This window comes from Canis aureus, chromosome 33 (assembly GCF_053574225.1).
Source record: "Canis aureus isolate CA01 chromosome 33, VMU_Caureus_v.1.0, whole genome shotgun sequence".
Classification (NCBI taxonomy): Eukaryota; Metazoa; Chordata; class Mammalia; order Carnivora; family Canidae; genus Canis; species Canis aureus.
The window spans coordinates 1883352-1907889 of record NC_135643.1 but is presented as its reverse complement, the minus strand read 5'-3'; the positions used below and the strand labels follow the sequence as shown (position 1 = coordinate 1907889).

At 39.0% G+C, this 24538-nt stretch overlaps 1 protein-coding gene across 8 annotated transcripts in view; it reads left to right on the top strand.

Annotated features, from left to right (window-relative positions):
• The first annotated feature begins 4 nt into the window (after positions 1–4).
• CCNI (cyclin I) overlaps positions 5–24538 on the top strand; it is a 40907-nt gene continuing 16373 nt past the window's right edge. The window contains exons 1-4 of one of the 8 annotated variants that reach the window (XM_077882591.1): positions 5–566; positions 1077–1377; positions 7923–8079; positions 21149–21238. In XM_077882591.1, coding sequence (XP_077738717.1) covers positions 7966–8079; positions 21149–21238 — 204 coding nt within the window. In that variant the 5' untranslated portion in view covers positions 5–566; positions 1077–1377; positions 7923–7965. Of the gene's footprint in view, positions 567–1076; positions 1732–7922; positions 8080–21148; positions 21239–24538 lie in introns of those variants that run through there. The other 7 variants (XM_077882590.1, XM_077882589.1, XM_077882594.1 and 4 more) reach the window with 7 other exon arrangements.

The following is a 24538-nucleotide window of genomic DNA, read 5'->3' as shown; positions in this document are numbered from 1 at the left end:
CCCCCCCCCCCCCCCCCCCCCGCCTTGCCCGCGAGCGGACGCGGCAGCGTCTCTGTCTCGCTTTTTCTTATTTTCCCCCCTTTCCCCCTTTTTTTTCCTTTTCCCTCCCTTCCCCCCTTCTCACCATTTCCCCTCAGAGACGCTTCTCCCGGGCAGGGGCAGAGCCGGCCTCACCCCCCGCCTCTCCCCGGCCCCCGCCGCCCTATGGCGAGAGGGAACCCCCGTCCCCACCCGGGCATTAGCGGCGGCGGTTGGAGGCGGGGGACCCGCGGCGGCCGCGACGGCCTCAGGTCGGGGGCAGTCATGGAGCTGGTGCGCTGACCCGCCGGCCGCAGCCCTGCGTCCCGCTCGACCGCCCGCCCCCCGCTCCCCGGCCCGGGCCCGCGCCCGCTTCCCCCTCTTCTCCCTCCTCAGTCGGTCCCGCCCGCGTCCCGCGCGCCCGGCCGCCGCGCGCTGAGGAAAATGAGGTGGTAACGGGCCCGCGGATGACCCCGCGTCTCCACTGTGAGGCCTACAGCTCCGCCGGGGAGGAGGAGGAGGAGGAAGAGGAGGAAGAGGAGGAGAAGGTGAGGGGGCGGGGGCGGGGGCGGGGGGCTCGCTGCGTCTCCGAGGCCCGTCCGCGCTCCGCCTCCTGAGGAAGCCTTCGGGACCTCCCGGCGCCGCGGCCGCTCGGGGCTCTGGGGCCGCCGCCCGGTTTTCCGACGGTCCGCCGTGGGCCCCCGCGGGCCAACTTGCGTGTAGCCCCACCAAGCTGCGCGCTCGTAGGCGCCGCGAGCCCGTGCGCTGCCCGGGGACGGGGACACACCCCCACCCTTCGCCTTCACGCTGCCGCGGGGGCCGCAGGAAGGTAGTTCGCGTTGCGAAGCGGAGTGAACGCCGAACGGTCCGTGGAACGGCCAGTGCCGGTGCTGCGGGGGGGCTGGGGGAGGGGAGCGTTACCCCAGGGGCGGGTGGGTGGGGGAGTCTGGGGAGGCGGGGAGATCTGAGTCGCACCCTGAAAGGCATGTGGAAAAGTACCGAAGTGTCGGAAAAACAGGGCGGAAAGGTGCTCTCTCGAGCTGGAGGTTCCATTGCAGGTCACTGGGCAGGAGTCGAGAATCGGGTAGCGGAGTAGTGGACTCACGGCTGAGATCGGCAGGAGGGATGTGAAACTGCCGTCAAGTCGGTTGGAACACGCCCCCCCGGGAGACGCGCTCCTGAGGAGGCCGAGGGGGACCCGGTGAAGATCTCTGAACGCCGAAGCTTCAGTATTCAGCCTCCGTCCCGCCAGCGGGGGCGCCTCGGCGGTGGAGCGGCGGGTGCTGTTCGTGACACTTGTTGAAGGTCCTTATCTGACAGACATGGCGACCCCTTGAGTCCTCACAGAAGAGTCGTGAGGCAAGTCGTCCAGGGGTCTCGTTTCACAGAAGAGGACAACGGAGGGGCCGCGAGAGGAAGTAACTTGCCCCGCGGGTGACTCAGCTAGAGGCCAGTGGCCAGAATTCGAACCGGAGCTGTCTGCTAGAGAATCTCTGTCCCAGAAATGAGTTTGTTTGAGACCGTCAAGGCGGTATTATTTGCTCCCGGCTCTAATGAAACAGAAGGGAGTGGACAAAAAGATGAGGGACGAAAATGAGCAGATGAGTGATTCTGAACTTCGAGGATAAAACTCTTAATACTGAGGAGGAGCAGACTCGTTAGAATGAGCGTGTGTGCGGGGGAAGGCATGGTAGAGATGATTTGCAGTTACAGGTAACCGTTTGTGAATCACCGTGACTCCCAGTAGGTTAGAATGGAACTCTGCAATGTCAAGATCGGAAGCTGAGCGTATGTTTTATTCGGATTCTATGATACTTTAAAAATGAAGATATGGACCTGCGCCTGTTTATTTAACACGGGCTTGATAATAGTAATACCAACTTTATAAGGTTGTATAAGGATTAAATGAGCTAATATGGCATAGTACTTTGAACAATGTCTGGCCAAGTAGTAAGCACTCATTGCTTTGACTTCCTAAGAACTTCGGTGTAAGCTATTTGTTAGACATAGTGCTAAACTCTGGAGAGTGTTGCCATCAAAGAACTCATGGTTAGTAGGAGAGACAGATCTACAAATAATTATCACAGAGCAATTAAATGCAAAAGTAGAATTATGTCCAAGTACAGATGTAAGAAGGCAGGGTACTAGTCACAGACCTACGCAAGTGATAGCTGTGTGAGAAGGGGAGTGCCAGCTGGAGAAGGACAATTCGGCTTCAGAGAACTGTATGGAAAGGCATGGAGCTAGTGAAACAAACAGCAGGTCGTTTTGGAATTACAGGCATTCACAGTTCATTATTAGGTTCGGGGCATGAAGTCAAGAGATGGTCACATTAATAAATCCCTCTTTTAGAATAGGATCAAAGATCCAGTAGTCAACATCAGTAGAAAATTATTAATGCACTTGGTTTTATGGTGACAATATAATTCTGTATTAATAAAGTTGTTTCTGTTTACCTAGCACTGTGCAGTAGTTTTCCTTAGAATAGTAGGAGGCCCTGTATGTAGATATATAGTGTAGTTTATGCTGTACAATAACCATTTTATAAACTATTCACTCATTAAGTTATTTGATAAACACGGAGAAAGAAGCAGAAGTAGTCATTGAAAGATTGGCAGGGGAAATGTGAAACTGTCATAAAGTTAGAAGTGTGTGGAATATGCCAACCAAAATAAACTTTTTGATTCTTAGTTCCTAGAGACTTCTATCTAAGCATTCAAAGTTCTGAATATGACTAATGGCACAAAATAATAAGATACAAGTATAAAGTTCTAGTATTTAAAACAGTAAAATTATACTTTATATTTTATTCAGCAGATTTCATTTTACGTAAATATTTTACGTGTAGGAAAAAGGATTGTGTGTTATCATTAAGTAAAACACAAGTAATGCTTTCTTTACTGTATCATTATCTGACTTACTAGTATCTTTATTTAAAAGATTTTATTTATTTATTTGAGAGAGAGCATGGGGGGAGGCACAGAGGGAGGAGACTCCTAACTGAGCAGGGAGCCCAATGATGCTTAGGTGCAGTGCTAAGATGCAATGCGGGCCTCAATCTCAGGACCCTGAGATCATGACCCAGGCGGAAGGCAGATGCTCAACCAACTGAACTACCCAGGCCCCTCTGTCTTACTAGAATCTTAAAAAAGGAGTATAAAAGGTATCCTGGTAACATGAGCACTTCCATAATTTATGTCTGGGGTGGGGGTTTATTTATTCTTGTAAATAAAAAGAAACTCGTTAACATTTCACCCCATTTGTTTTATCATTTGCTCTCTCTTTCCCATATATATATATATATATATATATATATATATATATATATACTGCATATATTATGGCCCTTTGCTCCTCTAAATATTTTAATATGTATTTCCTAAGAATAGGGATGTTCTCTTACAGAATCAGAGTAAAGTTATCAACTTCAGTAAATTTAACTTTGAAACATTTACTTTGTCCATGTTCCCATTATGTCATTATAGCATTTTATCTTCCCAGTATAGGACTGAGTCTAGGGTTAGATACTGGACTTTCATTTTTCTGTACCCTAATTTGATCTGGAATATTTCTTCCATTCTTTTTTCTTTCCCTTGGATTATTTATATCTTATTTTTGAAAGATAAAGGAGAAATCTGAACTTTTTATCGTTTGTTAACATTCCCCTGCTATGAGCAAAGAATGATTCTTTTTATTTTCTAAAATTCATATGGTTTATTACATTAATTGATTTCCTGAATATTAAACCAGTTTTGCATTCCTGGGCTAAATCCCACTCAATTATGGTATATAATCTTTTTTTTTTTTTTTTTTTAAGTTACCAGATTCAGTTTGCTGGCATATTTTGTTGAGGAATTCTGCATTTGTTTAGAAGAGATGTTCTCAATGGCTGTTGTCTTTGCTTAACTGGCCTCATAAAATGATTTGAGATGTGCTCCTCTTCTACTTTTTTGGAGAAGTTTGTGAAGAATTAAAATTTTCTATGGATGTTTGGTAGAATTCAAATCCCTTGGGCTTTGGCTTTTCTATGACAATTGTTTACTAATTCAATTTCTTGTTATATGAGCTTCAGCTTTTCTATTTCTTTTTAAAGTCAGTTTTGATAATTTGTGGTTCTGGGTATTTGTCCATTTCATGCAAAATTGTCCAATTTATTTGCAAACAGTTCAAAAAATTCTTTTATAACACTTTTATCTCTATAACATAAGTAGTAATGTCTCCTTTTATTCCTGATTTTAGTGCTTCATCCTTTCTGGGTTTTTTTGATCAGTTATAGCTAAAGGTTTGCCAATTTTGTTGATCTTTTCAAAGAACCAACTTTTGGTTTCATTGATTTTTCTCTATTTTTCTTTTTTTTTTTAAAGCGATAAGCCTTATTTTTTTTTTAATTTTTTATTTTATTTTATTTATTTATGATAGGCACACAGTGAGAGAGAGAGAGAAGCAGAGACATAGGCAGAGGGAGAAGCAGGCTCCATGCACCTGGAGCCCGATGTAGGATTCGATCCCGGGTCTCCAGGATTGCGCCCTGGGCCAAAGGCAGGCACTAAACCGCTGCGCCACCCAGGGATCCCGATTTTTCTCTATTTTTCTATTCATTAATTTCCACTCCAATATCTGTTTCTTCTGGTTTGCTTTATAGTTTGCTCTACTTGCATCTTGTAAATTTTGGTATGTTTTCTTTTTCATTACCTCAAAGTATTTTCTAATTTACCATGTGATTTCTTCTTTGACCCAGATTCCTTTGTTTAAAAAAAAAAAAAATTGTTAAAGTATCTAAATATTTGAAAATCTTACTAAGGGTCTTATCTTCAGGGGATTGGAGAACAGGAATCTCTTAAACCTTATTCTTCTTTTTTCATGTATTCTCTCTGTGTATCTCTCTCTGTTCCCCATCCATCCGTTCTAAAAATAATCTTCAGGGGAAACATTTTGAGGGAAGAGTAATCACCCAGGTAGCCAGCCACCCACCCATTGGGGTATGTTGAGAAGGCTGGGAGAGCCTGGGGAGCCCAACCTGTTGGATGTAGCTAATGGAATGAAATAGTACGGTAAGTTTCAACGAGTTAATAAATTACAGACTAAAATTAGATATAGAAGAAACCTTAGAACCAATAAATCAAGTTTAATCTTCATCCAATATAGGTGTTCTTTCTAAGTATCTCTTGACAGGTGGTCATCTAGTTTACACTCCATTTCTTTTTTTTTCTTTTTAATTTTTTTACATTTTTAATTATTGCACTCCATTTCTAAGGTTAATATTTGTATCTGGTTTAGACGAAGCTATATTGAGTTTATCTAGTTATGGAAGATCTGAAAAAAGTACCAAGGCCACAAAAGTGGAATTCAGAACATCTCAGCAGAATGTCACAGTAGATGGAATCTAACAAGATGACCCTTTTTTTTTAAAGAATACATTTACAGTCCTGAACAAGGTTGTCTCCTTTTCACTGCAGAAAAGAGGGCACCAAAACTCCGTGCACAGTTGGGGTGGGGCAGGTGGAGAGGGAGTACTGCGTTTAGAAGAGCAAAAGTCACGTCATGTCAAGAAATCTTTTTTTTTTTTTTTTGTAAGATTTTATTTATTTATTCATGAGAGACAGAGAGAGGCAGAGACAGGCAGAGAGAGAAGCAGACTCCATGCAGGGAGTCCCAATGATGTCGGACTCAATCCTGGACCCCAGGATCACGCCCTGGGCTGAAGGCAGGCACTTAACTGTTAAGCCACCCAGGTGTCCCAATGTCAGGAAATCTTGAACAGTGCTTTGAAGCTGTGGAAAAGATGAATGGGTGGGCATGGTAACCACCTTCAGATATTTCAAGAATTGGCTTATGAAAAGTTTAGACTTGGGTTTGTTTTGTTTTTGGCTACAAAGATGGAAACCAATCTTGGGTTGAGTCCCTGTTTCATCAAGATTCTATGAGTGATAAAAAGATAATACTGGTAGATATATTTTCCTAATGTTTATCATTTCATACGGGAAATAGTGGGAAACTCCTTTCAGAAGGGAGAGAAATCATACCAATTTAGAGAATCAAGAGTTCTTAGAAGTTAATCTTTGAAATTTTTTTTTTTGGGGGGGTTAGGTATTATTTCTTTTCCCTCTCTGTTATTTACTTTTTCTTGGTATGAAAAGTACTTAATTCTCGTTATAGGAAATTTGCAAAAACTCAATTGTTTAAAGAAGCAAAATGAAAAAAATACAATCCAGTTAACCAGAGGTAGTCTGCAGTATGTTGAATAGCAAGCAAGTAGGCCAAGTATGTGAAGTGATGAATAAGAAAGGGATAGTACCTGGAGTTGGGGTGGGGGGGGGTGAGGGCACCATGAAAATTGAAGTTTTCTTTAAAAAAAAGTATTTTAATTAATTTTTTAAAAGATTTTATTTATTCTTAAGAGACACAGGCAGAGGGAGAAGAAGGCTCCCTGCAGGGAGCCCAATGTGGGATTCCATCCTGGAACCCTGGGATCACACCCAGAGCCAAAGGCAGACGCTTAACCACTGAGCCACCCAGGTGTCCCTGTTACTTTTTTTTTTTTTTTAATTAATTGTAAATTTTACTTAAAAAATCAGAGCTTTTCATTTGGAAAATGTAGTTAAATGAGGTCTATAATGAAGAACAGCATCCTGCTGCTGGACTTTCTAACCCTTTTCTCACAGGTTAGCCTCTGAGTGCTTATCGGTTTATCTTGTTTAAGATCATATTTTCAAATAATTTGCCCTACTGTTTTTTGATATTTCAATTTTAGGTATTATTTATGGTTTGCCAACTGTGACATGTAAAGAAGTGATGCTCATTCTACACCTCTTATCATCTGACACCTCTCATCTTCCCAGAGCGGGTTTTTTTTGTTTATTTGTTAAAGCCCTTATTCAGTATTTTCATTATCACTGGTATGTAAATGTCATGGTATATTATTACATTTGCCTTCTCGCATAATCTTTTTTTCTGAAGTTAATGACATTTTCAGTTCCTTACCTTTCATCACCTCTAGTTGAGTCTTGCTGTATCTTCAGCTTCTCGATCCAATTTTCTACACATGGTTGTACCTCTCAAATCTCTAGTTTTTCTTCTTCTTCTTCTTTCTTCTTCTTTCTTCTTCTTTTTTTTTTTTTTAAACCAGAGGACATCTCTCCTGGACTTCAGTTGTACCGCAGCGATCTAGATAGCCTGCCCTTTAGACTTGCTCATTTTAGAGGGCCCTTCACCTTATTGTTGAGTTTTCTAGATCAACACTCTCCAGTAGAACTTTTTGCAGTAATAGTGAAGAAAAGGAACGTTTCTATCTGATGCAGTGTCTACTAATCACACATGGCTATTGAGCATTTGAAATGGGGCTAGTGTGACTGAGGAATTGTATTTTAACTTTATTCAGTTCTAATATAGCCATATGTGTAGCTAGTGGATGCTGTATTGAAAGCACAAAGAAAGATGGTTTTATACTGATTATATGGGAATGGGTGGGATTTAATGTAATGTAATGGATGTAATTTTTTTTAATGAAGGAAAAGGTTAGTATCTGATTAGGTTTTTAAGAGGAATATTTGGGACAACTACTAAGAATTGCTAGTATAAAAAGCCCACGATTTAAAATTTGTTGACATAGTGTGAGACTTAATAATGTATTTTCATCAGAGTCTATAAGTTCTATCAATTATATGGTTCATGTTTTTATTCTCTTTACAACTGAGTTTCAAATTTAAAGCAAATATATTTAGGTAACTGATTATTATTGTAACATTTTAATATATGATGTTTTAAAGAGCTGTAAAATCCTATACTGCCTCATAACATTCTTATTTTGTTTTATGACTTGCTTAATGAGAACCAACATATTAATGCCATGCCACATGTATTTTATAATTAAAGAAAAAAGCATTTTTTTATGTTTGATTTTATAGGTAGCTACATCAGGCTGGGAGGCAGGCAGATCCAAAGGATATCATGAAGTTTCCAGGGCCTTTGGAAAACCAGAGATTGTCTTTCCTCTTGGAAAAGGCAATCTCTAGGGAAGCCCAGATGTGGAAGGTGAATGTGCCAAAAATGCCTACAAATCAGGTAATTTTTCTTATCACTCTAGATAGATGACTTCTTTTAGAAATAAGCGACCTACTGTCATATAGTGATATCTTGACACCGCATTGGAGAAATATATACCATTAAAGGATATGTTCTATTCTTTATTTGAGAAGCTTCTCCTTGTTTCATTCTGAAACAAACAAGAATGAATTTTTGGGGTTTGTTTGCTTATTTTGTTATCTGAGTTACAGCCTTAGGAGATAAATGTGTTCTCTTTTTGTAGTCCAGTACTAATGGTAGTAAACTTTTTTTTTTAGATATATATTTAGCTATGGAAGTTGAAATTATCTTTAGTAAACAAAAAATTGTTCTGTCTGTCTTGCATATTTATAACAAGTTCAAGTAAGCTACTAAGGTAATGCCAGTGTTGGACAATTCTAGGGAGATAGCTGGCCTACCTCTCAATTATTGTTAACTCTATGAACTTTCAGAAATCTTTATGCTTCTGTCATATAATCCTATCAGTGTTACTTTTGACAAATAACAAGTTTATGCACTCCCAAAGCTTATTGTATAAGCTCTTTTTAATCCCTAGTACCTAGCACTGTATTTGGGATAAAGAATAGTGGTCAAGAAAATTTTGACTTTTGATTTATAGGTAAATGAATAGCAAATATCTAAATTCCTTCTTTGGTTTAGGTTAACCTTTTTTCATAGGTTATTGAAATCTATGCATTTTCTACTAACCTATTCTGTCATTCTTTCTCATAAGCTGATGAAATATGTTTTGCATTTACTGTTACTTACTTGTCATTTAGCAGATTGAAAATTAGTTAACCTGAGTGAATATCTTTTAAGTTAGGAGCATTTACATATGCTATCACATTTACTATCTTATTATATCCTTTGAAATAGGTAGTAGTCCCTCCCACTTTGCTCAAGACTTTAGTAGAGGTATAATTTGAGCCTGGGGTAGTTGTCTTTCCATTATACTTTGTTTTTCAGTTTTTATTTTTCTATGTTTGTGTGATTTTTTAGATTACTTGGAAATTCAATCATTTAGTAAATGTTCATTAAGTATCTGCTATCTTCTGAGCACATCTACACATTGGGGATATATATACCAGTGAGAAAAATAGAAATTCCTACCCTTATGTTCTGATATTCTGGTAAGCTTCAAAGCTTTAAGACAGAGCTGGCTTAAAGAACCATTTCTTTCTTTCTTCTTCTTGAGTCAGCATGTAACCAATGATAATATTCTTTTACAACATGGTCTTTGAAGGTGATACTCTACCAAGATTATAGTACATTGCTATATTATCACTTAATCTGGCCTATTTCTGTTGGTGATTTAACAAATATTACTGAGTTAATACCAGAGAATAGAACAGTATTACAGTTTCCAAGAAGGATCTCCTTAAGGGTTTGCCTTTAGTAATGTCAAGTAGAAGCCAAAGTTAATTCTGAAAAATGTGGGTGGGTTTGTTCTGATGGGGATAAGATTGGGATGAGAGTAAAAAGCTGTAGGAGGTCAAACCGCTTGCTACAATAAACCCCAAGGACAGTTGTCTATTACTTTCCTATTTTAGTTCTAATTTCTTTATTTTCTTTTGCCACTTTGCAAGACTGGCTTTTCTATTTCTCTTTCCACTATTGCTTCTAACCATGATTTCCCTCCTTGATTGCTTGCAGAAAAAAAAAGTCTTGTCCTTAAGCCATATACATACTTCTCTAGCTTTCCGAATATTTTTTTAAGGGCTTGTAAAAATGGAAAGTAAAATGTTTTAAAGCTTTCTGTTAGGCTTCTCTTCTTTCCTTCAGTTTCCTTATCTTTCTTTCTCTACCTAAGCTCTTCCTTTGGATCATTCTCTTCCAATTCTCTTTTAATTTGTATCTCCCCCCCCCTTCAGGTTTAGGACAGAGAGGTCACACAAGAATATTGCATACTTATCTCTCCCTTTCTGGGTGCTCCCACAGTGCACTCTACTTCCTTTATGATAACACACAGTATTATAATTTCCTGATGATTTGATGGTGAGTTCCCTTGGGATTGGGTTGTATCATTTTTGTTTACTGGCATATAATAAACTTCCAGTAAACATCTGTTAAGTGAACGTTACCATTTCTTTATAATTAGTCCAGGTTAGATAAGTTCTTTGATATAGTAGTGCTTTCAGGTACACAGGATTTTTATTATATGGATTTGGGAGAAAAAATTGAAGGCTTGTCAAAGTGACATACACTTTGAAGATATTCTATGTTTGGGATGCCTGGGTGACTCAGCGGTGGAGCCTCTGCCTTCCGCTCAGGGCATGGTCCTGGAGTCTCCGGATCTAGTCCCACATGGGGCTGCCTTGAGGAGCCTGCTTCTCCCTCTGCCTATATCTCTGCCTCTCTCTGTGTCTCTCATGAATAAATAAATAAAATCTTTAAGAAAAGAAAAAGATACTCTATGTTTTGCCTAAGGTGCTTTTGATTTGCAAAAGTAAAACTCTGTTTCAAGCTATTAAGATGGTTTTCAGGGCAGCCCCGGTGGCGCAGCGGTTAGGCGCCGCCTGCAGCCCGGGGTTTGATCCTGGAGACCCGGGATCGAGTCCCACATCAGGCTCCCTGCATGGTGCCTGCTTCTCCCTCTGCCTGTGTCTCTGCCTCTCTCTCTCTAGCTGTGTCTCTATGAATAAATAAATAAATAAATAAATAAATAAATAAATAAATAAATAAATATTTTTAAAAAAATCTTTAAAAAAAAAAAAAAGATGGTTTTCATTAGAAAGAAACCATCAGATGGTTTCATTAGAACTCTAAGGAATCTTGAAGGCCAATTATGTGGTTTCGGAATACAGGATCTCAAGCCTCTGGGCTACTGAGGGCATCAGAATCACTCAGGAGGCTTCTTACAGAGATTCCACGCCTCATCCAGACCTGTTAGGTTGTGGCAATTGTGGAAATTTGTATTTTAAAAAGCTGCCGGGCAGCCCAAGTGGCTCAGCGGTTTAGCGCTGTCTTCAGCCCAGGGCGTTGTCCTGGAGACCTGGGATCAAGTCCCATGTTGGGCTCCCTGCATGGAGCCTGCTTCTTCCACTGCCTGTGTCTCTCATGAATAAATAAATAAAATCTCAAAAAAAAAAAAAAAAAAAAAAGCTGCCCTTTTTTATTAATATGCATTAGTTTTGGAAGACACCGATTTACTCTAACCACACAGTAGAAGACTTCTTCTAACATCTCTCTCTGATGAGCAATTCTCTACTTTGGTTACTTTGTCCATTCTACTGTAGGAAAACTATAAATTATGGAAAGATTTTCCTAAATTTAACTGGAAAACTGCTTCTTTCTAGTGGCCACATATTCTAGTTTTGTCCACTGGTGCAATACAGAATAAATCTTTAAATGGTAGCCCTTTACCTACTCAAAGATGTGTTAGGCCCACAAAGTCCTCTCTTTTCCGATTGAACATCCCTTGTTTTTTAACCATTGACAAGATTTCTCTTTTACTGCCCTAGATTTTTTTTTCTTAGATACACTCTTTTTAGCATTTAAGTTGTGACATTTCATTTGTAGTCATTAATGAGCAATGAAGTGAAACTATTACCTCGCTTTATCTTGGCTTGATAATTTTGTTGAACTAGCCCCAAATTTTATTATTGTTTTGGCAGCAATGTCATGTTGGCTTACTGAACTTGTTTTTAAAACCTTGTTGCCTCAAGTTTTAAGCAAAGTTTCCTTTGTGCTATATGTACTTTTTAGGTTTTGACCTGGGTATGGTGTTATTATTAAATTTAAAATTGTTGATTCTGACCCATTTTTCTAGCTTTAAAATTATGATTGTTATCTAATATGTTGACTTCTGTCATTTTTGTATACTGCGGATTTGGTAAATAAATAAATCTATTTACCCTGCAGGATGGTTTCTCTTTTTTATTTTCTTAAACAGTTTCTTGAGGTGTAATGTACAGAAAAGTACATAGATTGTAAGTGTACAACTGTAAAATATACCACTATATTTGCAGAAGGCTCTTTCTGTCCTCTTGCAGTTACTACCATCTACTCCCCTACACCAAGAAAACACTGTCCTAATATCACAGATTAATTTTTCCTGGTTTTGAATTTCACACACATGTATATTGAATCATAGAGTATATACTGGCCTCTTATTTAATATTTTTTCTGTAAGATTCATCTATGTTGCTTCGTGTAGCCATAATTAATTTATTCTCATTGCCATGTATAATTCTTTGAATTTATCGCTTCTATTGATGGTCATTTGTGACATCTTCTTGTGCATGTCTCAGTGGGAAAGTCCTCTTCTTGTGCATGCACATATGTGCATTTTGTGTGTGTGTGGGGGGGGTATATTTCTAGGGATGCAATTGCTAGAACCTAGAATATGTGTATATCAGTTTTAGTGCATAACCACCAATTGTTCCAGAGTTGTTATACCACTATTATCCCATGGGTTTTTAAATTTTATTTTTTTTTACCCCTTCTAGCAGAGTATGAAAGTCTCAAGTTGCTCTACATCCTTCTCAACCTTAGTATTGTCTTTTCATTGTAGTTATTCTGGAAAGTGTATTATAGTATCACATTGGGTTTAATTTGCTTTTCTTGAATAACTAAGGAAGTTCAGCTTTTCATATGTTTATTGGCCATTAGATTTACTCTTTTGGTAAAATGTCTATTCACATCTTCCATCTGGGTTTATACTGAGTTGTCTCTATTTTTGTTAATTGTTTTATAGGAGTTCTTTTGTTTGCAGACGGTGCATTACACGTCTTCAACTGTGTTGACTTTCATGAATAGAAAGAAGTTCTTTATTTTTAATGACCAAATTATCAATTTTTTTTCCTTTTTTAAAGAAGTATTTGTCTAATCGATGTAGTGAAGATACTCCCTTGTGTTTTCTTCTGCAAAGTTGATCGTTTCATCCTTTGCATGCATTTAGATTTATATTCCAGTTGAGATTTTTTTTTGGGGGGGGCGGCTATGGTGTGAAGTAGAAATCCATCATTTTTCTTCATACAGAGAACCAACACCATTTATTAAAAAGACACTTTTCCCCACTTCCCTGAAGTGCACTTCTGTAATAAATCAAGCGACTACTGTAAACCTGTGAGTATATTTGTGTGTCTGTTTCTTGCCTCTTGTCATCGGACCATTTGCCACTCTTTACATAACCATACTGCCTTAATTATTATAGCATTATCATAAGTGTTTAGGCATAAATTTTGTTCTCTTTTTCAGGATTGTCTTGGTTATTCTTAGCCCCTTGCTCTTTCATATATATTTTACAATATACTTGTCATTTAAAAATGGGATTATTGAATCTGTCAGTCAATTTGGGGAGAATTGACATGTTTATATGAGCCTTCCAATTAATGAACATAGAATATTTCTCCATTTTCTTTAAAGTTGGTCTTCAGTTTCCTTCCTTTTCCTTTTTTTTAAAAAAAATATTTTATTTATTTATTTGAGAGAGAGAAGAGAGAAGAGGAGCAGAGGAAGAGGGACAAGAAGACTCCCTCTTGAGGTTGGAGCCCATTGTGGGGCTTGATCCCATGACCCTGAGATGATAACTTGAGCTGAAATCAAGAGTCAGACACTTAACTGATTGAAGTACCCTAGAGCCCTGGTCGTCAGTTTGATTTATAATATTTGGTAGTTTAGGTTTATTACTAGATATTTGAATCTTACTGAGGTTATTAGAAATAGTATTATAGATTTTTCATTTTTTAATTTTAATTTTTATTTAGATTTTTCATTTTTTTAATATGCTGTTTCTATAAACTGGTATATGGAAATAAAATATTTTTATATATTGACTATACTAAATTAGCTTCCAGAATCTTTTGTATTTTCTGTATATTACACGTAGACATGTTAACTGTGAATAATCATTGTTTTATTTCTTCCTTTCCAGTTCATAATACTTTTTATTTTTCTTGTTTTATAGAATTAGCGAGGGCCTCCAGAACCCCATAAATGCTGGTAACAGGTGTCCTTGTCTCAGTTTTAGTTTGAGGGGGAAGTTTTCAGCATTTTACCATCATGTATAATATTTGTTATATATTTCTTAGATCATCTTTATCAGATTATCTGCCTTAGTTTGTCAAGAGATTTCTTTCTATAAATAGGTGTCACATTTTTTACATCATTGGATTTTGTTAACATTTTGCTTAGGATTTTTGCAATTGCCTTCATGGGTGAGATTGGTTTGTCCTTTGTCAGGTTTTCATAATAAAGTATGCTGGCTTTGTAAAATGAGTTAGGAAACATTCCTGCTTTCTTTAAAAAGCTTTCTTTCTGTTTGTTTGGGTTGTTACTTCTTTCTCAAGTGTAGGAAGGTTCCACTGTCATGCCTAGAGATTTATTTGTGGGAAAGTATTTAATAATTCAATTTCTTGGTAAATGTGAGACTAATCAGGTCTTTATTTAAATCTTATTTCAGTTTCAGTAAATTGTTTTTTAAGGAATTTATTTCATCTAAATTGTTAAGTTATTTTTGTAAAGTTATTTATAATACCTCTTTAAATTAAAAAAGTTTATCACTATGAACCTTAGTTTTCATTTCCTTAGTTTTTTCCCAGTTGTACATTTGCCTTCTTTTTAAGTTTTGCTCTTATTTTCTTTATCTGCTTTTGTTTAGTGTAATTTGTTTTTATCTTGTGGTCAATGCTTAAATAATTGATTTTCCACTTCTTATGCTTTAATATATACATTTAAAACTAAGTTTCCCTCAAAGTGTAATTTTCCAACTATGTCTGATTTATTGTTGGATCCACATATTGGATTCTTAATTGCATTACTATGTTTTTCAGTTTTATAATTTCTTTTTAGATTTTTTTATAGGTATCTTGTCTTTAGTGAAATTCTTCATCTTTTCATCTCTTTTCCCACTTTTCTTGTGTTATATGTTAAGTCCTTTTCTGGTATTCAAAGATCTAGGTCGTTTTTTTTTGTTTGTTTGTTTGTTTGTTTTTTTCTCTTGGTTTTTGGTCACTTAGTTCTTTTGTCATGCCTGGTTAATTTTTAGGTCTTTTTGTTGTTGTTGATTTGTTTTGTTTCTATTGAAGTTCGATTTGCCAACGTATAGTATAACACCCAGTGTTCATCCATCAAGTACCCTCCTCATTGCCCATCACCCAGTTACCCCAACCCCTCGCCTCGCCTTCTGCAACCCTTTGTTTCCCAGAGTTAGGAGGCTCTCATGGTTTGTCTCTCTAATTTTTCCCTTTCAGTTCCCCCACCCTTCCCTTATGGTCCCTTTCACTATTTCTGATATTCCCCGTATGAGTGAAGCCATATGATTTCCCTTCTCCAATTGACTTCACTCAGCGTAATACCCTCTACTTCCATCCACGTCAAAGAAAATGGGTATTTGTCCTTTTAATGATTAATATTCCATTGTATATATAGACTACATCTTCTTTATCCATTCATCTGTGGAAGGACATCGTGGCTCCTTCCACAGTTTGGTTATTGTGGACATTGCTGCTATGAACATTGGGGTGCAGGTGTCCCGGCGTTTCACTACATCTCTTTGTGGTAAATCCCCAGTAGTGCAATTGCTGGGTCATAGGGCAGGTCTATTTTTAACTCTTTGAGGAACCTCCACACAGTTTTCCAGAGTGGCTGCACCAGTTCACAGTCCCACCAACAGTGCAAGAGGGTTCCCCTTTCTCCACATCCTCTCCAACATTTGTTGGTTCCTGTCTTGTTAATTTTCACCATTCTCACTGGTGTGAGGTGGTATCTCATTGCGGTTTTGATTTGTACTTCCCTGATGGCAAGTGATGCGGAGCATTTTCTCATGTGCTTGTTGGCCATGTATATGTTGTCTTTGGAGAAATGTGTGTTCATGTCTTCTACCTATTTCATGATTGGATTTTTTTTGTTTCTTAGGTGTTGAGTTTGATAAGTTCTTTATAGATCTTGGATACTAGCCCTTTATCTGATGTGTCATTTGCAGGTATCTTCTTCCATTCTGTAGGTTGTCTTTTACTTTTATTGACTGTTTCTCCTGCTGTGCAGAAGCTTTTTATCCTGATTAAATCCCAGTTGTTCATTTTTGCTTTTGTTTCCCTTGCCTTCATAGATGTGTCTTGCAAGAAGTTGTTGTGGCTAAGTTAAAAAGGTTGTTGCCTATGTTCTCTTCTAGGATTTTGATGGATTCTTGTCTCACATTTAGATCTTTCAACCATTTTGAGATTTATCTTTGTGTTTGGTATAAGAGAACGGTCTAGTTTCATTCTTCTGCATGTGGCTGTCCAATTTTCCGAACACCATTTATTGAAGAGACTGTCCTTTTTCCAATGGATATTCTTTCCTGGTTTGTCGAATATTAGTTGATTGTAGAGTTGAGGGCCCATTTCTGGGTTCTCTATTCTGTTCCATTGATCTGAGTGTTTTTGTACCAGTATCATATTGTCTTGATGATCACAGCTTTGTAACACAGCTTGAAATCTGGCATTGTGATGCCCTGGCATCGGTTTTCTTTTTCAGTATGCCCCTGGCTATTCGGGGTCTTTTCTGATTCAATACAAATCTTAAGTTTATTTGTTCCAACTCTGTGAAGAAAGTCCATGATATTTTGATAAGGATTGCATTGAACCTGTAAATTGCCCTGGGTAGCATAGACATTTTCACAGTATGAATTCTTCCAATCTATGAGCATGGAATATTTTTCCATTTCTTTGTGTCTTCCTCAGTTTCTTTCAGAAGTGTTCTATAGGTTTTAGGGTATAGATCCTTTACCTCTTTGGTTAGGTTTATTCGTAGGTATCTTATGCTTTTGGGTGCAATTGTCAATGGGATTGACTCCTTAATTTCTCTTTCTTCAGTCTCATCGTTAGTGTATAGAAATGCCACTGATTTCTGGGCATTGATTTTGTATCCTGCCATACTGCCGAATTGCTGTATGAGTTCTGGCAATCTTGGGGTGGAGTCTTGGGTTTTCTATGTACAGTATCATGTCATCTGTGAAGAGGGAGAGTTTGACTTCTTCTTTGCCAATTTGATTGCCTTTTCTTTCTTTTTGTTGCCTAGTTGCTGAGGCTAGGACTTCTAGTACTATTTTGAATAACAGTGGTGAGAGTAGACATCCCTGTTGTGTTCCTGATCTTAGGGGAAAGGCTCTCAGTTTTTCCCCATTGAGAATGATATTCGCTGTGGGCTTTTTGTAGATGGCTTTTAAGATGCTGAGGTATGTTCCCTCTGTCCCTACTCTGAAGAATTTTGATCAGGAAAGAATGCTGTCTTTTGTCAAATGCTTTCTCTGCATCTATTGAAATGATCCTAGGATTCTTGTTTTTTCTCTTGTTGATATGATCTATCACTTTGATTGTTTTATGAATGTTGAACCACCCTTGCATCCCAGGGATAAATCCTACTTGGTCATGGTTAATAATCTTCTTAATGTACTGTTGGATCCTATTGACTAGCACCTTGGTGAGAATTTTTGCATCCATGTTCATCAGGGATCTTGGTCTGTAGTTCTCCTTTTCGATGGGGCCTTTGTCTGGTTTTGGAATCAAGGTAATGGTGCCTCGTAAAACAAGTTTGGAAGTATTCCCTCCCTTTCTATCCTTTGAAACAGCTTTGATAGTTTAGGTATTGTTTCTTCTTTAAACGTTTGATAGAATTCCCCTGGGAAGCCATCTGGCCCTGGACCTTTTGTGTCTTGGGAGGTTTTTGATGACTGCTTCAGTTTCCTGATTATTGGCCTGTTCAGGTTTTCTATTTGTTCCTGTTCCAGTTTGGTAACTTGTGGTTTTTCCAGAAATGCATCCATTTCTTCTAGATTGCCTAATTTGTTGGCATATAGCGGCTCAAATGATTTTTAAAATAGTTAGTAGCTGAGTGAAGTAAGTCAGTCGGAGAAGGACAAACATTATATGTTCTCATTCATTTGGGGAATATAAATAATAGTGAAAGGGAATATAAGGGAAGGGAGAAGAAATGTGTGGGAAATATCAGAAAGGGAGACAGAACGTAAAGACTGCTAACTCTGGGAAACGAACTAGGGGTGGTAGAAGGGGAGGAGGGCGGGGGGTGGGAGTGAATGGGTGACGGGCACTGGGGATTATTTGGTATGTTAGTAAATTGAACACCAATAAAAAATAAATTAAAAAAATAAATAAATAAAATAGTTTGTATTTCCCTGGTATTAGTTGTGATCGTTCCTCTTTGATTTGTGATTTTTTAATTTGAGTCTTTTTTCTTTTTAATAAGGCTGGCTAGGGATTTTTCTATCTTATTAATTCTTTAAAAGAACCAACTCCTGGTTTGTTGATCTGTTTTATAGTTCTAGTCTCTGTTTCATTGAGTTCTCCTTGAATCTTTATTATCTCTCTTCTGTTTAGGGTAGAATTTATTTGGTGTTCTTTCTCCAGTTCCTTTAGGTGAGAGGGTAGCTTATGTATTTGAGTTTTTTCCAATTTTTTGAGGGAGGCTTGTATTGTGATGCATTTCCCTTTTGCAAGATTTTGAACGGTTGTATCTTCATTTTCATTAATTTCCATGAATCTTTTTAATTTTTCTCTAATTTCCTGGTTGACCCATTCATTTTTTAGTAGGATGCTCTTTAACCTCCATGTATTTGAGTTTCTTCCAAATTTCTTCTTGTGATTGAGTTCTAGTTTCAAAGCATTGTGGTCTGAAAATATGCAGGGGACAATCCCAGTCTTTTGGTATTTGCTGAGATCTGAATTGTGACCCAATATGTGGTCTATTCTGGAGAAAGTTCCATATGTACTTGAGAAGAATGTGTGTATTCAGTTGCATTCAGGTGGAAAGTTCTGTATGTATCTGTGAAATCTATTTGGTTCAGTGTATCATTTAAGGCCCTTGTTTCTTTGGTGATGTTCTGCTTAGAATATCTGTCATTTGCTGAAAGTGCTGTGTTGAAGTCTCCTACTATTAGTGTGTTATTATCTAAGTATCTCTTTACTTTGGTTATTAATTGATTCATATACTTGGCAGCTTCCACATTAGGGGCAGAAATACTCATGATTGTTAGGTCTTCTTATTGGATGGACCCTTTAAGTATGATATAGTGTCCCTCTTCATCTCTTACTACAGTCTTTGGTATAAACTTTAATTTATCTGATATGAGGATTGCTACCTGAGCTTTCTTTTGAGGACCATTTGAATGGTAAATGGTTCTCCACCCCTTCATTTTCAGGCTGGAGGTGTTCTTATATCTAAAATGAGTCTCTTGCAGATAGCATATAGATAAGTGGGTCTTGCTTTTTTATCCAGTCTGAAACCCTGCATCTTTTGATGGGATCATTTAGACTATTTACGTTCAGAGTAACTATTGAAAGATATGAGTTTAGTGTCATCATAATACCTATTCAGTTCCTGTTTTTGTGGATTATTTCCTTGGGCTTCCTCTTTTTTTAGATGGTCCCCCCTTAATATTTCTTGCAGAGCCAGTTTGGTAGTCACATATTCTCTCAGTTTCTGTCTATCTTGGAAGTTCTTTATCTCTCCTATTCTGAATGACAGCCTTGCTGGATAAAGTATTCTTGGCTGCATGTTCTTCCCATTTAGTACCCGAGATACATCATCCCAGCCCTTTCTGGCCTGCCAGGTCTCTGTGGAGAGGTCTGCTATTAATCTGATATTTCTCCCTATATAAGTTAAGAATCACTTGTCTTGACCTGCTTTAATAATTTTCTCTTTATCTTTGAAATTTGCAAGTTTCACTATTAAATGTGGAGGTGTTGAATGGTTTCTATTGATTTTTGGGGGAAGTGGGTCCTCTCTTATCTCCTGGATCTGAATGCCTGTTTCTTTCCCCAGATTAGGAACGTTCTCAGCTATGATTTGTTCAAATATACTTTGTGGTCCTCTTTCTCTTTCAGCCTCTCCTGGAATCCCAATTACACATAGATTCTTCCTTCTGAGGTTATCATTTATTTCCCTAAGCCTTTCCTCATGGCACTTAATTATTTTTCTCTTTTTTCCTCAGCTTCCTTCCATTCCATCAACTTGTCTTCTGTGTCACTGACTCTCTCTTCTATCTCATTAGCTCTAGCAGTTGGAACATCCAGTTTGGATTGTATCTCATTTAATCTATTTTTAATTTTGGCCTGATTAGATCTCAATTCTGCAGTAAGGAAGTCACTAAAGGCCTTAATGCTTTTTTCCTGAGCCACCAGTAGCTTTATAATTGTACTTCTGAATCGAATTTCTGACATCATATTGAAATCCAAATTCTGTAACTCTGTGGCAGAGAGTATGTTCCGGTTCTTTCTTTTGTGGTGAATTCTTCCTTCTAGTGATTTTGTTCAGTGCAGAGTGGCTGTATCAGCAGGCTGAGCCAAAAATATCAACCAAGACCTAAGTAAAGTACACCCTAGATCATTTCAAACAGGTCAGAGACCGGAAAATAAAAGTAACAGAACAAAATAAAACAAAAGGACCACTAAAGTGAAAAACAAATTTTAGAACAAAGTAGTAAAAATAAAAAGCTAAAAACAAAGAAGAAAAAGATAAAAAGTAAAGAAGAGAAAAAAGGGGGGCGGATGGTGGTGGTGAGGAAGTGGTAGTGGAGAGAGAATGTGGTCTACCTGAGGGGTCCTAGAGGATGATCCTCTTGGTTCTGAGTGTATTTTGTTTTGTATGTTAGAAGATGCTCAATCCCAAATTCATATAAAGCAGCAATACTTACAGAAAGCCCCAACATTGACCACCAAAATATTAACAAGAAAAAGGAGGAAGGAAGGGAGAATATAATCTCACAAAATGAACCAACACAGTGTTCCACTTGGTTCTGGGTGTTGGTCGTGTTTTAGAAGGTACTAACTTTATTGTAAAACAAAACGAGGCAGAAAAAAACAACAAAAACCTGTATCTCATATATCTACCAAAATTAAATTGAATACGTTGAAGTGAATCCAGAAGTGAAAAATATATCTAAGATCTATAATTGTAGAAATATGAAAGTCAAAAAAGGAAAAACTTAAAAATGAAGAGGTAGTAAAATATTTTAGTTAAGGTGGGAAAAGGGAAAATATATTGGAAATTTTTAGTCTGATATAAAAACAAGTCCTAATGGGAAAAAAAAAAAAGAAATGACCCTCTAGTTTTATATACTATTTTCCCTCAGTCTTGGAGCTTTCCAGCGCTGCTCCAGAACTTGCTCTTCTGTTCTCCCAGCTGGTCTTCTGGAGGAGGGGCCTGCTGTGCTGATTCTCAGGTGTGTGTACCTGGGTGGAGATGCCCCCCACCTACCAGGTGCCGGGCTCAGTGGGAGCTGTTTATCCCGTGAGGCCTCTGTTCCCTGGCAGCCCCGCCCCTCCCAGGCACAAGGTGACACAAGGAGGAAAACCAACAATGGCAGCGACCAGATCTCCAGCTCTGGAGTCAGCTCCCCATGAGTAACTAACTACAACCTCCCAGTCTACACTGGCATAGATGCTTCTGGGACAAGGGTGCTGACATGCACAGCTTGGGGGCACCCAGTAGCAGGAGAGTCCTCACTGCCTTGCGCCCTCCCCGCCTCTACCTGACCCAGGGGGAATACAGAATCGCTGGCTTTGTCCGTTTGAGCTCCCTGGGATCCAGAGCCCTGCACCCCTGGACCCGTGCTCCCTGGGGGCCACCCCTCCCAAACGGGGGAGGAATGGGGCACAGCTACCTCCCTCTAGAGCAGGGCTCTAGAATAAAGGGAGCTCCAGAGCCAGCCTGCCTAACCGACTGGCTTCTCCCAAACGCCCTGAGAGCTGTTCCACTCCAGACCTTTTTTCTTTTTATTTGGGGCGGGGGAGGGGGGAGGTCCAGGTTTTCTTCAAGAAGTCAAAGTATTTGAGATAAATGAGTTTTAATCCTCATCTTCCTCGTTCTGTTTAATATGGAAGTAATGCAGCTCGTAACTCTCCTTGCTGTTAGCAACTACGCGCAACCAGTCACAGAAGTGGTTATTTTTCAAATATTTTTTGGTGAGATATTTCAAATACCTTTTGGAAAAAGGCACCTCAGAAGTTACCCCTTTGCCACAAGCTTTTTCATGGGCGCCATGGCGGCAGCAGGGCGGAAAAGCTCCACTCCAGCCCTTTACCAAGATTGGTCCATGGTTTGCAGTGAGCTTTCTCCCAGGTGCCCCTCCTCTTACAGTGACTCCGGGAATCTTGAGGCTTCACTGTCTCCCCTGCGACTCTGCCTGATTTCTCTTAGGCTAAGCACTTTTCTTTCTGAAAACTCCGGCATAGATTTTTAAAGTTACCGCTTCTCCTGGGCTGGGCTTTCCTGCCATGGAGGCTTTTGCAGCTCTGCTTTAGCCCGGGTCCTCGCGGAGCCCTTCCCCCACTTTTTTTTTTGCCTTCCTACCTTGTTAGAAGCAAAAATTTTCTCTCTGTAGCATTCCAGCTGCTCTCTCTTTAAATCTCAGGTCGAATTCGTAGGTGTTCAGAATATTTTGAAAGTTATCTAGGTAAGTTTGTGGGGCCAGGTGAGTTGAGGACCCTTACTCTTCCACCATCTTGCCCCTCCCATCTTTTATTATGTTTTTAATTTTAATTCTAATATAGTTAACATAGTATTGTATTAGATTCAGGTATACAATATAGTGATTGAAGAATTCTATTCATTACACAGTGCTCATCATGGTAAGTAATGGTAATCCCCTTAATGGTAATCCCCTTCACCTATTACATCCATCGTACCCACCCCGCCCCCCGACCTCGCCTCTGATGACCATCAGTTGTCTTTAATTAAGGGTTTGTTTCTTGGTTTGTGTCTCATTTTCCCCCTTTTGTTCGTTTTGTTTCTTAAATTCCACATGTGAGTGAAATCCTATGAGATTTGTCTCTCTCTGACTGACTGACTTTGCTTAGCATTATACTCTCTAGTGTGCCCAGTAATTTTTAATTGAATGCTGAACATTATGAAAAATTGTAAAGGTTCTAGATATTATCTTGCTGCAGAATGGTTCAGTCTTCTCTTTATTAGGCGACCGAGTAGGAGATGAACCACTGTAACCCAGTGAGGGGTGGTGCTGATTGGAGTCTGGGCTGCACTTGGGTATGACTTCATTGGCCTGTCGTGTGCCCCACATCCTGGAGTGCAGCCCAGGATTCAACTTGAGACCTTGATTAGGGTACAGAACTCATTCTTGCTTTTCAGAGGCTTTTGCTTAGCTTATTACATCCCTGTCCTTTCCAACTTCAGAATTTCATTCTGAAGTTGGAAAAATTACTTGAGTGTCACATTCAGTTCTCTGACCCTTCCTCTCCCCACTTGGCTCCTTAAGTCTCCAGATTTTGTCTTTAGCCCCTATGAAAGTCTCTGAAGCTCTGTAGGTTTCTTTGCCCGTACTCTCAGCTTTTTGCCATACTCAGGATGGGCAAGTGCTCTGAAGGAAAAGCTACAGAATGTTGACTCCTCTCATTACAGGTTTCCCTCATTATTTGAAAATAGAGCATTCCTGTGAAAACTTAAGCTGAAATGGTGTAACAGCAAAGTAGCAATTATGAATTTGTAAGGGAAACTTTTTGAACATTCCCAGACCCTCTCTTTGGCTTTTCTGATACCTTAGGACACATCTTGCTAACAGATGGACAGAATAAATCAAGATAAAGCACTGATGCTCATAGACAGTTCAAAGCCATGGTGGCATGATGCTGAGGTGCTGCGTGTAGTTTTAGGGGAAGGAGATGGGCAGTACTGATTTGCTGCTCTGGGGGTGCTGCCGTCACTGTAACAACTTGTTGCAAAACAAATGCTGAATTCTATTTTTACTTTTTACCTTTTTCATAAAAGTGAAAATCTACTTCCGATTTTTTCAGATACTAAGGTAGGTTTTTAGTAAAAGTTAAGTGACATAACACAGACTTTTGAAATCAGGGGATAAATATACCTCTTTTGCATAATCTTGGTTCTGCAAAGCCTGGTTGTCCTAGCAGTTCTCATGACTTCAAAACAGGTAGTGGTGGTGGTTGCTGATAGCTTTTTCATAGCCAAAAGCAGAAATGTATTTTTTTTTTAATGTTGAACTTTACAGGTGTGACGAGAGGCTGTGGGTGCACAGGAAGGTACTTAGCCCAACTAGACTTACAAGGAAAAGTGTGGTAAGGAGTGACCATTGAAATAGCTCTTGAAGGATAATTAGGTAGGTAAAAGAGAGAGGGGTGTGTTCCGACCAGAGGGAACAGTATGAACAGAGGAGCAGTGATGTAATAAAACTGCATGGCAAGAGCAGGGAAGGACATAATTACAAATACTGCTCTTCCAGTATGAATTTTAAGGCAGAGGTGATAGGAAGATGAGTAGGCTGGAGAGGTAGGTCATAGGGATTTGTACGCCATGCCTGGGGGATTCTACTTAATCTTTTAGGTAATGGTGAGCCTTTTAGAGTTTAAAGCTGGAGAGGATTTGTATTTTAAGGATCAGAATAGTAGCATGTGGAATATAAAATCCTGTGTTTTACTAGGTTGAATCAATCCGTTCCAAATTCTCTTGAGGATTAGTCATTCAACTTAGTGAACTCGCTTAACCCTAT